The sequence below is a fragment of the Camelina sativa genome, chromosome 2 (genome assembly GCF_030686135.1).
Source record: "Camelina sativa cultivar CO46 ecotype springtype chromosome 2, ASM3068613v1".
NCBI lineage: Eukaryota > Viridiplantae > Streptophyta > Magnoliopsida > Brassicales > Brassicaceae > Camelina > Camelina sativa.
Genome location: NC_141881.1, coordinates 13,877,654 through 13,893,946, shown reverse-complemented (window position 1 = coordinate 13,893,946; position 16,293 = coordinate 13,877,654). Strand labels below are relative to the sequence as shown.

At 34.2% G+C, this 16,293-nt stretch overlaps 3 protein-coding genes across 4 annotated transcripts; 2 read left to right on the top strand and 1 right to left on the bottom strand.

The window, feature by feature from the left end:
- The first annotated feature begins 3,640 nt into the window (after positions 1 to 3,640).
- LOC104719065 (protein SGT1 homolog B) lies at positions 3,641 to 6,297 on the top strand. Its single transcript, XM_010436912.3, has 10 exons — positions 3,641 to 4,077; positions 4,410 to 4,479; positions 4,585 to 4,709; positions 4,803 to 4,929; positions 5,010 to 5,106; positions 5,224 to 5,289; positions 5,368 to 5,506; positions 5,633 to 5,712; positions 5,798 to 5,902; positions 6,009 to 6,297. Exons 1-10 carry the CDS (start codon positions 3,918 to 3,920, stop codon positions 6,114 to 6,116), a joined length of 1,077 nt encoding a protein of 358 aa, XP_010435214.1. The 5' UTR covers positions 3,641 to 3,917; the 3' UTR covers positions 6,117 to 6,297.
- Positions 6,298 to 6,325: 28 nt separating this feature from the next.
- On the bottom strand, positions 6,326 to 8,688 carry LOC109124756 (serine/threonine-protein phosphatase PP1 isozyme 6). 2 transcript variants are annotated; one of them, XM_010436929.3, is made up of 4 exons: positions 8,183 to 8,688; positions 7,145 to 7,704; positions 6,607 to 6,819; positions 6,326 to 6,527 (listed from the first exon to the last, which is right to left on the bottom strand). In XM_010436929.3, the coding sequence occupies exons 1-4, from the start codon at positions 8,358 to 8,360 to the stop codon at positions 6,510 to 6,512; spliced, it is 969 nt and encodes a 322-aa protein (XP_010435231.1). In that variant the 5' UTR covers positions 8,361 to 8,688; the 3' UTR covers positions 6,326 to 6,509. The 2 variants fall into 2 exon arrangements, with proteins under 2 accessions (XP_010435231.1, XP_087339034.1); XM_087482908.1 differs by having other exon boundaries at positions 6,326 to 6,517.
- Positions 8,689 to 10,889: 2,201 nt separating this feature from the next.
- LOC104719092 (putative respiratory burst oxidase homolog protein I) lies at positions 10,890 to 15,767 on the top strand. The gene is made up of 13 exons (XM_010436939.2): positions 10,890 to 11,520; positions 11,634 to 11,805; positions 11,899 to 11,944; positions 12,324 to 12,443; positions 12,908 to 13,315; positions 13,408 to 13,794; positions 13,871 to 13,966; positions 14,047 to 14,162; positions 14,265 to 14,432; positions 14,522 to 14,894; positions 14,986 to 15,114; positions 15,212 to 15,290; positions 15,375 to 15,767. Exons 1-13 carry the CDS (start codon positions 10,914 to 10,916, stop codon positions 15,482 to 15,484), a joined length of 2,811 nt encoding a protein of 936 aa, XP_010435241.1. The 5' UTR covers positions 10,890 to 10,913; the 3' UTR covers positions 15,485 to 15,767.
- The last annotated feature ends 526 nt before the right edge of the window (positions 15,768 to 16,293 follow it).

Genomic DNA, 16,293 nt, shown 5'->3' with positions numbered 1-16,293 from the left:
ATGTCTTCTCATCAATGGTTGTTTCCATAACGTATTATGTTTCTAGTGTCTCCAAAGACTACTTGGAAGTCTAGCCAACCAAATTAAATCCCATTGGAACAGTGGGTTTGGCCAATACTGAAAAGCATTGACAGTTGAAAAGAACAACAAGACAAATCCTTCATCTTCTTCTCCACCAATCCCACCAAGAGGGTTCTTGACATATTCATGTCTTGACTTGTTTAAACACATGACTATCTTTTTACGTTTTTCATCTGCTTTGAAGCCCTTGGTTATTTCATGAATGATTTCATGAGTATGACCGTCAAACAATACTTTTGCAGAAACATCGTTAATACGAAAAGCAACATCCATCAACACCATCTCTAGAAAGAAGAGGGCATGGTCTTCGACAAATATTGTTAACCGCTTATGGATAGGGAAATAGAAGCCCATGACCATCGAGTAGAGAATTAAACAACGTTGTAAATAAACTCATGCCATTGTTTCACTCCACCATCTCCAGTCTCGAGATTAGATAATCTTGGATCCAAGATCTGGGTTTGAGAAACCTGTTTCAATTTGGAGACATTGACTTTAGAGATAGTCACATGATGATGGTGCAATCGATCAGTTTCAAACTTGAAACTATTGAAGCCGCTTGGATAATTCTTCAGTGGAATGACGTTGACACTGTTCTGATACCTTCGTCGGATTGTGGTCGGTAAATAACTCACTCGATAAGAGAGGAGGACGATGAACCATTGAAAACTCCATATCGATCCATGAAATTTGAGAATCATCTTGCTAGATTATTGATTATCGATTTAGAGAACAAAGAATAAAATACGAAATAATGAGAAAAAGGGGCCGACCGACGCTAAAAAAACCAGCGCGGTCAGAATAGAAGAGATGAAGGAGAGGTTACTTGAAAGAGAAATCGCCTGTTGAATCGCCTATGACGAGAGAAAACCGCCTCTAGCCGTGTCTAAGTTTGATGTCGGCTTTTTAATGGTTCCATAGTTGTTAAAAAGAATTTCTTGTAAAACAAATCATTCACCGATCAACACCTTTCTTTCCAAATTTCTAATTGATATATTTATTACATAACACATATTAAAATAAAATATGTAATTTCGACACAAAATTGTATATAACACATATATAGTAATATATATCTTAATCTTTTTTTGATATATTATTAAAATAAACATAGTATATATATATATATATATATATTGACACACGTTTTGATTTGTTATAAAAAAATTGTTACTTTTTAGGTCTCCTTTATAGTTAAACTAGATGAGGACCCGCCCGATGTGCAGGTCGGTTTAAAATTTTATAAATTATATTAAAATTTGTTGTACATTATTTATAAATTTTATTTTTGTGTGAAGTGATCTTAGTGCAGTGGCCAAAGGTAAGTCCTTAATGCACAAGGCACCATCACACCCGGGATCGAGTCCCGCTCCCTACGAATGTAGGGATTAGGCTAATGGGCCGGCCTGTTGTGGCCTAATGGTTGACCAAAAAAAAAAAATTATTTTTGTTATAATACACTGATTTATATCTATTTATAAATCTTTTATGTATGTGACCATTAAAAATATATATTTTTTACACCTAAATATACTCTATGTTACAAATATATTCACCCACATAGAAAATGTATGTATCAACACATTAAGCCAACTATTTTATTTTCACTTCTGCATAGTTTTTTAATTACTAAAATTGTTGGCTCAAAAAACATTTCGAATAAAAAATATATTAGATAATATATTAATCAATGATGTATCATCATAATGGTGTATGACCACCATGGAGAAAACTTCGGCTCCGCCCTCATTTCTTATGGAGAGAACCTTGCGTCCAACCTCCTCCACCATGGAGAGAACCTTGGCTCCGCCTTCCTCACATGGGGAGATAACCTTGAGTCAATCCTCCACCTTCCTCCCTTGGGGAGATAACCTTGTGTCCAACCTTCTATGCCATAGAGAGAATCTCGGTTCTGCCCTCCTCCTGTGTGGAGAGAACATGTTCACGTTTTTTGCTATCTCAATCCAATGAAAGTAAAAACTTTTTTTTTCACAAATTTTTTTTGATAGTAACTAATGTTAAATTTCCTAATCTATTTGTGAAAGTGTCTTTGACACACCATGATGTAGCCTATGTCTCTGTAACGCCTCAACCGCCACCTTTCTTAGTGAGCCCATGTCCACTCTCAGTCCATGGGCTCACCTTCCTAAGTAGGCCCTACATCTATTCCCGGCTCGTGGACCCACCATATTTGATGGCCTGTTTGTTACGTCTGGAAGGCTTTAAAAACTTGTTTACCGATCCTACAAATCAACAAATGATATTTTTCTGTGTTTTGTCCTTACTCGCACAGTTCCGATAATCACTTCCAAGAAGGTCACCCATCATGAAATTCTCTCAGGACCCTTGACCGAAAAAATAAGTGCATTTTGGTGACATATATAGCCAAAATCAATTCTTTTAAACCTTTCCGAAAATCCGGGCGTCACAGTCTTTGAGCTTCTATGGATCTATCAACAACGATTTATGTTTTTCCAATCTATCTATCTATATTTGTTGTAAGCTTGTGTTTGATTAGCCTATTTTATCCATCCATTAAGTTGATGAGCTTTTACTTGTTATCTCCCTTTGGAATTGAATGAATAATGGTAACAATTATGTTTGCAAAATAAAAAAGAGTTTATGACAAACCAATGAAGGTTGAGAAATTGGAAGAAAATTAATTTGACATAATTAAAGAAACAATAGAAAATTATAAACACGGTAATATATGAATCCCAAATAATTTAAAGAGGAAAAAACAAATTAATTAATATAATCTAAAAATACTACAATGTATTTTAAAATACAGTATTAAGAAAAGAAGACGCATATATTAATTTTTTTTGGGTCAACATATTAATCTTATATGTTCCCAACTGAAAAGAAGAAAGTAGGAGAAAATTTTGGTTTAAAAAAAAAAAAAAAATTTACCTTCCCGTTAAAAAAAAAATCCAATTAAACAAAGTTGAAAGCAGTGTTTTTAAATAACTTAAACTTAAAAGTAATTAAATAATAGTATAATTTCAAATTTTATGAAATATATATATATATATAATCTTTATATAGAAGTAAGTATTTACATAATTTAGAATTAATAATTAACTGTATATTTTCCTTAATATATATAATCTTTATATAGAAGTAAGTATTTACATAATTTAGAATTAATAATTAACTGTATATTTTCCTTAATCTTTTTTATTTTATTTTTTGTAGAATTAATAACTTAAAACTAAAAATAAGTATTAAAATTAAAAATAAGTAAATAATATTATAATTTCAAATTTTATGAAAATATATATATATATATATATATATATATAATCTCCTTATAATTATTTTTAAAAAATTTGTATTTTTTATAAATTTTGTAGTTTTTGATAATTATATTTTCACATTATTAATATTTTTAAAAAAATATTTTTATTTTTATTGTAATCAAATTTCTCCTATTAAATATTAACTTTTACACATGTCAAAATCTGAGATTGATAAACTTGACATATGTCAAAATCTTATTAATGACTAACTTTCAAAATCCAACTTTATATAATAAGATTTTACTATTTCTTCTTTTAATCTGTATTATTATCTTTTGTCTTTGGTTTAATTCTTTTTTCTGAATTTATCAAGATTCAATTTTAATGTATAAAAAAAGAACAAAAAAAAAGTGTAGTTTCCCAATTTTTGTTCTTTTCTATATGACCTAATTGTGGTATATATTAAAAACATTCTAACTCAAAGAGAAAACAAAAAAGATCAAACACAAAACAAAAAGGTCTACGAATCTCTTCTTCTATAAATCTCTCTCTTTAGTCTTGTGCGTATCCTCTCAAATCCTCTGATCAGATTCAATGGCGAAGGAATTGGCTGATAAAGCTACAGAAGCTTTTCTAGATGATGACTTCGATGTTGCTGTTGACTTATACTCCAAAGCCATTGACTTGGATCCCAATTGCGCCGCCTTCTTCGCCGATCGTGCTCAAGCCTACATCAAACTCGATAGCTTCACTGGTAATAATATTACCACTCTCTCTTCCTTCTCATCGTAATATTGGACGATTCGTCTTCCTCTTGCCTCGTTGACGCTTTTGGGGTTTTGGGTTTTTCGTGTTTGGTTCTCGTTGTTGCTTGATTTGATCTGTTCATAGTGGAATCAATTTTGATTTTGATTTAGTTTAGTTTTAGGGTTTGTTTTTTTGTGAGATGTGTTGATTCGGATAAGAAAACTTGTTTGAGGGTTTGGACTCAGTTGAGCTTGTTGTGTGCTTAAGTTGTTCAAGGTTCTTGCTTGAGTGATCTGATTATAATTTTTTAATATATTTTGTGAATTATACAATGAGCAGAAGCTGTTGGAGATGCGAACAAAGCCATTGCGTTGGAACCTACTTTGGCAAAAGCCTACCTCAGGAAGGGGTATGATATTATTGTCATGAGCTCTCTGTATTTAAGTTTAATGATGAGTTGATGTTTGTAGTTAAGTTTAATTGGAATCATGATCTTATCTTCTGATTGTTGCAGTACTGCTTGTATGAAGCTTGAGGAGTATAGTACTGCTAAAGCAGCCCTGGAAAAGGGTGCTTCTGTTGCACCTAATGACTCAAAGTTTAAGAAGATGATTGATGAATGTGATCTTCGCATTGCAGGTATGTTCCACAGCTTAAGAATTTAAGTACTAAACGATTTTTGTGTGTGCCTGAGTTTAGGTTTATAATAATAGTATTTTTATCCGTGTTCAGAAGAAGAGAAGGAATTGGTTCAACCAGTGCCACCTAGTTTGCCTTCAAGCTCTTCAACACCACTAGCTACAGAAGCTGATGCTCCTCCTGTTCCAACTCCTGCAGCACCTGCCAAACCCATGTTCAGGTAGTCTAGTTATTGAACACGTGAACCCTTAATTTAATTTTTGAGAATCACTATGTACTCATAACTTTATGTCTTTACAGACATGAGTTTTACCAGAAGCCAGAAGAAGCGGTGGTGACAATTTTTGCTAAAGGTATACCAAAGGAGAAAGTAACTGTCGAGTTTGGTGAGCAGATTGTAAGTATCCCGCAATTAGATGAATTCATTACTTTAAAGTTTTAACTGAACCTATCTCTTGTAATCTCACTCTCTGTATTGACTTGAGATCTTTATCTGAACCTTTTTTTTGTGCAGCTGAGTGTTGTAATTGATGTTGCTGGAGAGGAAGCTTATCATCTTCAGCCGAGATTGTTTGGGAAGGTATATGAATTTGACAAATGAAGTTTTGTGGTGTTTTCATATGCACTTTACTAAATTTTTCTTCTTTTAATTATTCAGATCATACCAGAGAAGTGCAGATACGAAGTATTGTCAACCAAAGTTGAGATCCGTCTTGCGAAAGCAGAGATAATCACGTGGGCTTCCCTTGAATATGGCAAAGGGCAAGGTGTTCTGCCCAAACCCAATGTCTCATCAGGTTCATCTCAGAACATACCATTATTCCTAGCGTTTACTTTATTTATTCTTAACCACAATTGTAAAACCTTAAACAAAACTGAAAACAGTCTCTCATCTCGTTTAATTTTATGTGTAAAATATGCAGCAGTGGCGCAGAGACCAGTGTACCCATCTTCTAAGCCAGCAAAAGACTGGGACAAGCTGGAAGCTGAAGTGAAGAAACAGGTCCGTCTCTTAACTCTAGAGGCTTTGCTTTACTTTATTCTTTCTCAGTAGTGTTCTTTCTGCTTATCACTTTTGAATTTCGCAGGAGAAGGATGAGAAGCTTGATGGAGATGCAGCTATGAACAAATTTTTCAGCGACATATACTCAAGTGCGGATGAGGACATGAGGCGAGCCATGAACAAATCATTTGTGAGCAAATCTAATCTTTGGTCCTTACTTTTTGGTTTAATAACTTTCTCCTTTGCTTTTGACTGATGATATGCCTGCCTGCCCGGGTGGTTTTTGTGTTTGACAGGCTGAGTCGAACGGGACGGTACTGTCGACAAACTGGAAAGAAGTTGGGACTAAGAAAGTGGAAAGCACTCCACCAGATGGCATGGAGCTCAAGAAGTGGGAGTATTGATCTTCTTTTCTGGTTTTTGTCAAAAAAATATGTGACAAATCTTTCGAACTTTTAAGATTTCTTTTGTCTTTTGCTTGAATTTGTCTCTCCATTCTTGCCTGTGGTCTCAAAGAACGTTCCGATACTTTGAATTTGTATTAGAAAAACTAATCTCGCAAGTTTATCAAAACGTTTCTCGACATTCTTGCATTGTGGTCTAAAAGGTTAGATGTATAAACCCAACTTTCTTCAATTGAAAATGCTGTGTACATTTCCCACAATATTACAAAACAATCTAAACAAAACATAATGTTGCCTCAACCAAACAAAAAACAATCTAACAAAACAAACTGTTGCAATCTTCGAACCCATTGGCTTCACTCTTTAATTGATTCCCACGTTGGTAACAAGGACTTAACCACCTTTTCCACCCTGAAGAAAAAGTTAACATTCTATCTAAATTGAACAAAATCGATGGATCTATATACGAGGGAGATGGTATATAGATTACCTTATGAGGTGGGGTTCCAGGTCTAGGAACATTATTGTTGAATCCAAATCTTCCTTTCTTCTCAGATGCCTTAAGGATTTGGAATGAACATGTTAAGCTATCATCAACACTCATCATTGCGCCAGCATTGTCAAACTCGCCACAGTAATTGGGTGCAGAGAATATTGTCACCAGTTGTCTCTTTGCAAAGAACTCATATCCATCTTCTACAACCTGCACAATCAGTATGTGAAAAATATGATTTGCTGAACAAATTACAGACCGTTGCGCTAACGAGACTGTCCATGAATCTAAAGGTCTCCTAATATCAGCAGTTATATCATATATTTGATTTGGTTTGACAACTGATATATGCTTTCTTAACTCTCTGAAATCAGAGAATGGTTACAGATAAGAACAAACCAATACAGAGAACCAAAGAGAGAACCCTAGGAATGAATTCTAGAGAACACGCCCTAAAATACTCAATATCACCTAAATACCACGAGCATTTATTCTATTCGCTAATGACTAACTTGTTAGTGTAGTTTAGCTTTACCTGATGAGCTCGGCATACAAGATCAAGGTCATGAGTTTGAAGGAACTCAGCAACTTTGTCAGCCCCAAATGTATATGAGACACCTCTGTCATTATCCCCCCAGCCTTGAATCTCTCTGTCAGGATCAGCCCATAACAGATCACAAAGAATTCCCTGATCAGGAACATCAATGGGACGAGGAATTCTCCTGATGTCATCTAAGCTCTTAATATCAGGCGATAGTCCACCATGCATGCAGAGGATCTTATCATCAATGAGAGCAGAAACAGGCAGACAGTTGAAGCACTCAGTGAAAGTTTTCCAAAGGCGAACATTGTATCTTCTTTTGCATTCATCATAAAATCCATAAACACGGTTGATCGAAGCACATTCATGATTGCCTCTGAGAAGAAAGAAGTTGAACTTGTATTTGACCTTATAGGCAAGAAGAAGGCAAATCGTCTCTATGCTCTGCTTACCACGATCAACATAATCCCCGAGGAACAAGTAGTTTGCAGCTGGCGGATAGCCACCATACTCAAACAACCGCAAGAGGTCAGGAAACTGCCCATGAACATCTCCTGCTCATCAACATATAAACTTAAAATCGTCAAAAATCATAAACCATAGAGTTAGTTCATAGCAGCAGAGAGTGTTTAATGTAAGCACTAAGCACAGTGGAAGATATAGTGATAGTTAAGTATCATACACCAAATTCAGAGACTAGTAAACAAAACAAAATCATAAACCACATAGTCACATGTCAGGAGGAGGGATTCTAATTTCAGGATATACATTACATCATAGCAAAGCCAACATGGTTTCTCATAGACTCACAAAAAGTTACAGGTCCTTCCACAGCAAGAGCAATGAACTAACTTACAACATACAGTACACATATTCAAATCATCATTTCAATGTAAGCCTAAAGCTCAGAAAGCTTCCCCAACAACAATACTTACAAAGCCAAACCTCACATTCCAAAAAAATCACATTTTTTCAAAAACCCACAACCCAAAAACGAATTCATGATAAATGTAAACAGAGAAAAACATTTACCGCAAATCTTAATAGGAGCCTCAAGCTCAAGGAGATTAGGCTGGCTGAGGAAAACCTCTTTGGAAGCCAAACATAGCTGCCGTATCTCCGCCTCAGTTATCACTGCTTGCTTCACTGTTCTTCCATTATTCGTCGCCAAAAGCCGCCGTATTATATCGTCAAGTAATGTCTCGTCCATCGAAGCAAATAACCCCAAAAACCCTAATTACTCTCTCTTACTCACACAAAACACACAAACTTTACGCCGGAAACTTGTCGGCTGAAGAATCCACAGAGATCCGACGATTTATATAACCGCCGGCGTCTCTGGGTATTGTATCGTTGACGGAGAAGAAGAAACAGAGAGATTTAAGTAGGAGGGAGAGAGCTCGAGAGAGACCCAATTTTGTAAACCCTAGAATTTTTTTAATAAAGGCGGTAATTTTCATTTTTAATCATCCACAAAACTCAAAAGCCAAAGGAGCGTGAGGGGTGAGGATGAGACCTACTTAGTTTCCGCACGTGACAAGTTCTCATCTGCACGTGTGATTGTTGTTAGTCATGCTTTAGGAATTAGGGACTCTCCCGCATTCAGGTATCAATCAGGTTAAATCTAAACCGCATTCAGGTATCAATCAGGTTCGGTTCGGTCCGGTCCGGTTCACATATTTCCCCATATTTCGAGTTTTGGAACTTCGGGTATTAAAACGGTTTAGGAACAATTTTGTTCTGATAGAAATTCGGTTTAGATTTAGATCGGGTCGGTTTGAATAATCGATCGGAGAACTGGTTAAGAACTAGTTATTTATCGAGTATGGTTCGGGTTGTTAACTTTTACGGTTTTACCCAAAGCTCTTTGAATTGACCGGTAATTTCTGACCTGTCCGAAAAAACTAAAGGGATGTATTTGTTGAATTAAATATTTTAAATGATTTATTTAAAATTTAAAATTAGATGTTATTCAATTATAAAATTTTTAAAAGTTTAATAGTAAAATTCAGTGTTGTTGAATTAATGATTTGAAAATCTAATTTAAAATCTATGATTATTGAAAATATTTATGAAATTTTGTTTTTAATGATTTTGAAGGATTTGAAAGGATTTCTATTGTGTGTGTGTTTGTGTTTTTTATTAAAGTAAATAATTCTTTGGTTAAAATTATAAAAATTTAAATCTTATCGTTTTAGGTGGGATTTGAAAAGTTTACTAAATCATATCAAACTAGTACATATTAAACACATATACTAATTACTAGGCATGATTGTTATCTAGTAATTTTATGTTTGAATAAAACTCGTACACATTAAACACACATACTAGGCATGATGAGAAGATTATTTTCTTTAGTTCAAGTTCGTTTTAAAAACCTTAACTACAATAGAAAATCAGTAGTATTATATATGAATTATTTTTTTTAAATGACTTTAATAGTTAAAAATATATCATTATGAAATTCAAATTTTCAATATATAGATAAAAATATATTGATTTTTTCGTAACAAACAGACATTATAGATCGTTTAGTAACTTTTAACATTTGTTTTGTTCCTATTTTAGCCTAAAAATATTCGTTTAGAGAGAGAATATGAGATTTTGTATTTAATTTTACATATGTTCAATAGGTAAAAAATCTATGAAAATATACTTATGCTTGTTGTGCTTAGTATCAAAGTTGATGAGTATTTTTTTGGGGTGCCCAAATAGTTTGAAGTCAAAAATTTTAGATCTGTATATATGTAGTATTTAGATTTTACATAAGTTTTAACCAATCTCAAAGTTATTTTATACGGAATAAGAATAATCAATGATACTAACCATTCTTGGACTGATTATGTTCTTTTTTCTTATACAATTTTTTGGCATGTGATTATTTGCAAATTGTATGTTAGATTATTCACTTTGTATTAAAATTTTAATTTAAAATTAAATTTAATTTTAACTTATAAGAAAATATAATATTTATACGCTTCTTCAATAAAAAATAACCAATAAAAATATTTCATATAACCTAAACTTATCATGTAAAAAACTTATTAATAGTAGAAAAAATCTTTGAATTGTTATATTTATCGACTATTCTTATATATTGATTATGTTATAATTTGTTAAGAATTGAATCCACGTGTGCCTTAATACTTTTATACTGTAAAGAAATAATTATATACACTTGTATTAATACATTTATGTGCTGGTATATCTAGTATGGAGAAAACATCTAAAAATGATTTTTTTTTTTGTTAAATTTTTTTTTTTTAAATGTTGAAATCTAGAAAGATAATTTTTTTAAAAAAGGATCCCAGTTTATAAAAACTTGTTTTTATATTTTTCGTTCATGGTTCAACTCTGCTTTGGTTAAGCCCAATTCGGTAGACAAATTTTATATACAAAAAAAAAAAAATTGTATAATTTACTCACTCATCCCTCCTTTGAGGTCTCTTCTTCCCCACCAAATTCAGAAAGAAAGAAAAAAAAGATATAAAGGCACTAAATCATTTATTGTTAATCTTTGAGTGAAATATAAAAATACAAGTTTGTTTTATATTTTTTTGTCTACACTTAAACATGCAAGTGTATATATATTTAACAACACCATATATAATAAAATAAAAGTCCTATTTTTAGAAACCAAACTTGTGTTTTTTTTTTTTAATATTTCGTTTCATGGTTCAACTCTGCTTTGGTAATTCAAAAACTCTATTTATTCGCTCCTCTCTCTCTCTCTCTCTCTCTCTCTCCCTCAACAAATTCGAAAATGTCAATGTCATTCTCCGGCGGGACTCACGACGACGATCGTTGGGGCTCCGATTTAGCTTCCGCCGGAGAATTCACACAAAGCTCTCAATCCTTGCCGCCACCATACTCACCCTTCTCCTCCTCCTCCGCCGGTGAAGAGCTCGTGGAAGTAACAATCGAATTCCCAAGCGGCGTATTACTAAACATCGACTCCGTCACAACCACCGATCAAGAGATAATCACCTCTTGCTCTGCTTCTAACTCAGGATGGAGTGCGTCGTTTAGTCATGGGAACTCAGAGCTTCACACGGTTGAAAGAGCGAAGAAGTTCTCGAGAGATCTTAAACAGAAGCTTCAAAGGATCTCATTAGGCTATTCGTCTCGGTCTGCACCTGAGCCGGTGGTTCCTAATGTAGTCAAAGTCACAGATCATGCTCTTCTATGCCGAACCTTAACACAACGATTCACCAATCGTATTGGAACGTCAACGCAGAGAGCGATTCATGGTTTGAAATTCATAAGCAGTAAAGATAACGGAATCGCGGATTGGAGACAAGTTCAAAACAATTTCCTCAATCTTTCCAAAGATGGTCATATTAGCCGAAGTGATTTCGCTAATTGCATAGGTTTGACATATATGATTTTCACATTTCTGTCACATAAATCAATCATATGCATTAGATTGTGACACATTTTGACAACGATTTTGTTGTGTGTTTGTGTTGCAACAAAAAAAAAGGGATGGAGAATGAGAATGAGGATTCAAAAGAGTTTGCAGAAGAGTTGTTTGACGCGTTGTGTAGAAGAAGAAGATTAATGGTTGACAAGATCAATATTCAAGAACTATATGAGTTTTGGTATCAAATTACAGACGATAGCTTCGACTCTCGCCTACAAATCTTCTTTAACATGTATATATTGATTACTTACTTATTCAACATGAGTTTAAGGTTCTTAATTTTTTTTTTTTTTTTTTTTGTATGACATTTGTATTATACGTGCAGGGTGAAAAATGGAGATGGTAGAATCACAGAGAAAGAAGTAAAAGAGGTGACTAATGTTTCCATCGATCTTCCTAGTTTTAGTATTCTCTAATCAGCATTGAATCGTTGACTACGTAATAATGAATCTTTAATCTTACATGAGTCCCATTATCTTATGTATTTTTAGTATTGTATTATCCCTCTTGCTGATATAATTAGTTCTTATGTCTCCTCTTCTAAACCAATGCAAGAATATAAAAACTTTTGAGTTGCTATTTGTTTTCTGTGATTTGACCTTGTAGAAGTAGTGTTTCTAAGTTGTAACTACCAATCAAAGATATGATATTTCTATATAACCACTAAGTTTGTACGTTGAATCTTTCTAAGTAGAAGCTTCTTTCTTGGCATTAACTAATTTTATTGTGTATGATTTTGACAACGTATAGATAATTATACTAAGTGCATCAGCAAATAATCTATCAAGGTTGAGACAACGAGCAGAAGAGTATGCAGCATTGATCATGGAAGAACTAGCCCCGGATGGGCTTGACTCTCAGTATATAGAGGTGCATATATGGTTCCATCACTTTTTTATTTGTCATCTTGTGAAAAGCTCATAGCACAAAAAACATGCTTAAGTACTAAATTATTATAGTATGCAGATCAGTCCCTTTCTATTTTTCTATAGAAGGGTTCTTTGTTAAGTTTGACCTTAGTTATTGATGACGACGTTGAAGCTCTCTCCTACCTATAAAGTTCTATGATAGGGGCAGTTGACTTAGTCAAGAACCAATGATATTAAAGCGTGATTTTGTATAGGAAGACTTTAATAGAATAAAACCTTGACGAAGCAAACAAGTAGAGGTCCACACATAAACCTTAACCTTGAGAGTAATAGTAACAAATATTTTCTGAGAGACATACACAAGATGGGTAGTAGAATACTATTTAACACTTAAGTATCAAAACAGAGGAACTCTGTTCAACACTTCTAATTTGATGTATATGTTATGGATTTGAAACGGTGCAGTTAAAAGACCTAGAGATGCTACTTCTAGAGAAAGACATATCTCATAGTTACAGCCAACCATACAGCCAGACAAGCCGAGCCTTAAGCCAAAATCTAAAGGATACAAGATGGGGAATAATCAGGAGCTTGCTTTACTCTTTGCAAGACAATTGGAAGAGGATTTGGGTTTTGACATTGTGGTTAGTGATCATGGCTTGGTTGTTTATGTGGAAATGTGTTCAGTACAAAAACAAAGACGCATTCCATGTAATGGGTTACTGCCTTGTTGTGGCAAAAGGTGCAGCTGAGACTTTGAAGTTCAACATGGCTCTTATCCTTTTGCCTGTCTGTAGAAACACCATCACTTATCTTAGATCCACTGGTTTGTCCTACGCAGTGCCGTTCGATGACAGTATCAACTTCCACAAGGTTCATTTAAAAAACCATTTTTGTCTTGCCCTTTCATATGAGAGAGACTATAAATGCTTGAGCTGAATCCTACACTTTTTCGTTTTTGCAAGACGATCTCTCTAGCAATCATTGTTGCAATGGTTATACATTCATCAAGCCACCTTGCCTGTGATTTCCCAAGGATACTAACATCTACAGAAGCTGATTACAAAAGATACTTGGTTCATTACTTTGGTGTGATCAGACCTACATACTTTGACTTGGTGAACACTCCAGTGGGAATCACTGGGTTTATAATGGTTGCTTTTATGGTCATTGCATTCACATTAGCCAGCCGAAGATGCAGACGGAACCTTACTAAGTTGCCGAAACCATTTGATAAACTAACCGGATATAATGCCTTTTGGTATTCACATCACTTGCTTCTAATGGTTTATGTTCTTTTACTCATCCACGGTGTTTCCCTCTATCTTGAGCATAAATGGTACCGCAAAACGGTAAATTCCATATAACACTTTTACTTTTCATTCTCAAATAATCAGTGAAAATAATAAAAGATGCTACCTCTTGTAGATATGGATGTATCTTTCTGTGCCAGTTTTACTCTATGTTGGCGAAAGGATACTTAGATTCTTTCGTTCGAGGCTTTACACCGTTGAAATCTGCAAGGTATGTCTTACATATTGGATAGAGTCATATAGAAAAGGATATTGGAAACTGACATGCTAATTAATTATCTTTGGCATCAGGTTGTAATTTATCCCGGAAACGTTATTGTGTTACGCATGTCTAAGCCTACATCATTTGATTACAAGAGTGGACAATATATATATGTTCAGTGTCCTGCAGTATCAAAATTTGAGTGGTCAGCCCAAACACAACCTAACAGCTTTTCATACAATCTAAGATATGTAAAAACTATGTTCTTTGACAACACAAAGACTAAACTCAAAGCTTCCATGTACAGGCATCCATTTTCTATTACTTCATCCCCTGGAGATGATTATCTCAGCATCCACATTCGTCAGCTTGGTGATTGGACAGAAGGGATTAAGAAGGCATTCTCAGTGGTATGTCAAGCTCCTGAACCTGGAAAAAGTGGACTTCTCAGAGCAGACGGACCAAACCAAAGAAGGTACATTTATAATGTCTTTGAATTTTTTCCATATATATTATTACATTTTCAGAATGTGAAATTTTTAATATTCTCTCTTGAAATTTTAGTTTGCCAGAGCTGTTGATAGATGGACCTTATGGTGCTCCAGCGCAAGACCATTGGAAGTATGATGTTGTATTACTAGTTGGCCTTGGAATCGGCGCAACACCTTTCATTAGCATTTTGAGAGATCTACTCAACAACATTATTAAGCAGAATGAACAAGCTGTGATCAGTATGTCAGGTAGTCGTAGTAACAGCAACATCTCGTCGGATCACAGTTCCAGTTGCTTAAACTCGGAAGCTCGATTTAGAAGTCCACAAAATCAAACGAGAACATTGATGACCAAGAATGCTTATTTTTACTGGGTAACACGAGAACAAGGTTCCTTCGATTGGTTTAAAGAAATCATGAACGAAATTGCTGATTTGGATATAAAGGTAACATACACACCTACCCATGTTAGAAATTATGTTAGATACATTTTCAAGTTAATTTACTAACATATTTGTCCTTGGAAACAAATAAAAGGGTGTTATTGAGATGCACAACTACTTGACTAGTGTGTACGAAGAAGGAGATACTCGATCAACTCTTCTCACCATGATCCAAACGCTAAACCATGCTAAAAATGGCGTAGACATATTTTCTGGAACCAAGGCAATTAATAATCTAGCTTTAACGATTACATTTATCATTTACAACAACACTCGATTTTTTTTCTGATCGTTTGTATACAAATTTTGATTATTTTTAGGTAAGGACGCATTTTGGGAGGCCGAAATGGAAGAAGGTTTTATCAAAGATTAGCACCAAACATAGGAACGCAAGAATAGGTAAAACAAAATAATCAGTTGAAACCTTGTCCGTTTTTGCCTTTTGTCTTAAGGAGTTTAATTTGAAAAAGATGAAAAATACAGGAGTGTTCTATTGTGGAGTACCGAGCTTGGGAAAGGAACTTGCAACACTCTGCCATGAATTTAACCAGACGGGTTGCTCCAGGTTCGAGTTCCACAAAGAACAGTTCTAAAGGAAAAAACAATAGTCCCTCACGTTTATTGTTTTTGGATGAAATCGAATCAAGGAAGAATATATGTAAATTGTTCATGCAATGTTCTTTTCTCATATCCTTGTTGTTTTTTTCTTTTCCTTTGGTGTATGTATCACACATTTTAACCATTTTATCTTAGAGTAGGATGGTCAAAAATGTTAAAAAATCACGGTTAAAGCTTGTGAAAAAAAAAGACAAATAGAAAAAGAAAAAGTTCGCACAAGTTGCAGATGATTTACGAATGAGATTATTTATTTTTTGTTGTTGTTGTTGTCTTTTTTTTTTGCTGATCCTATTTACTTAATTATGAATTCGTTTGGTTCATCTTTTTGTATTGTGAAAAAAAATTACAATGAGTAAGAATGAAAAGAAGAAGAAGATTGAGTGAAAGGGCGTAATCCGTTTCAACTCTGCTGCAGAGGTAACTTCTCTGAACCACCTGAGCTGTTCAAGACATTCTGGTGACTTTTATGAGAAGTAATTAAGCAGTGTTTTGACTTTTGATCACTCACTTGAAGCCAATGAACTCGTATAGATCTCTGCTTGAAATAGGCTTCCTCAATCTCTCTCCCTAAGCGAGTCTAGTTCCTTTCTTTTGCTTGATGGATTTTGCACTTTTGATCATACTGTTAGCCTCACATACTTTTTTTAAAAAATCAACCAATGTCATATCACATTTTCTTTGTTAAAAATTCCAGTAAACAGAGTTATTTGATATATATTAAAGGCATGCAATGCAATGCATAATAGGATATGAAATAACATGTATTGTTTTACAAGTTCCACTT

Excerpts from the sequence above, each read along its gene's own strand:
- LOC109124756 (XM_087482908.1), bottom strand. The coding sequence starts at position 8,360 with ATGGACGAGACATTACTTGACGATATAATACGGCGGCTTTTGGCGACG. Across the intron at positions 7,705-8,182 it reads GGCTCCTATTAAGATTTGCG|GAGATGTTCATGGGCAGTTT; the intron begins GTAAATGTTTTT and ends GTTGATGAGCAG. Across the intron at positions 6,518-6,606 it reads CTGGAACCCCACCTCATAAG|GTGGTTAAGTCCTTGTTACC; the intron begins GTAATCTATATA and ends AGGGTGGAAAAG.
- LOC104719065 (XM_010436912.3), top strand. The coding sequence starts at position 3,918 with ATGGCGAAGGAATTGGCTGATAAAGCTACAGAAGCTTTTCTAGATGAT. Across the intron at positions 4,078-4,409 it reads CAAACTCGATAGCTTCACTG|AAGCTGTTGGAGATGCGAAC; the intron begins GTAATAATATTA and ends TACAATGAGCAG. Across the intron at positions 5,903-6,008 it reads GAGCCATGAACAAATCATTT|GCTGAGTCGAACGGGACGGT; the intron begins GTGAGCAAATCT and ends TGTGTTTGACAG.
- LOC104719092 (XM_010436939.2), top strand. The coding sequence starts at position 10,914 with ATGTCAATGTCATTCTCCGGCGGGACTCACGACGACGATCGTTGGGGC. Across the intron at positions 14,895-14,985 it reads TTGCTGATTTGGATATAAAG|GGTGTTATTGAGATGCACAA; the intron begins GTAACATACACA and ends AACAAATAAAAG. Across the intron at positions 15,291-15,374 it reads ACATAGGAACGCAAGAATAG|GAGTGTTCTATTGTGGAGTA; the intron begins GTAAAACAAAAT and ends TGAAAAATACAG.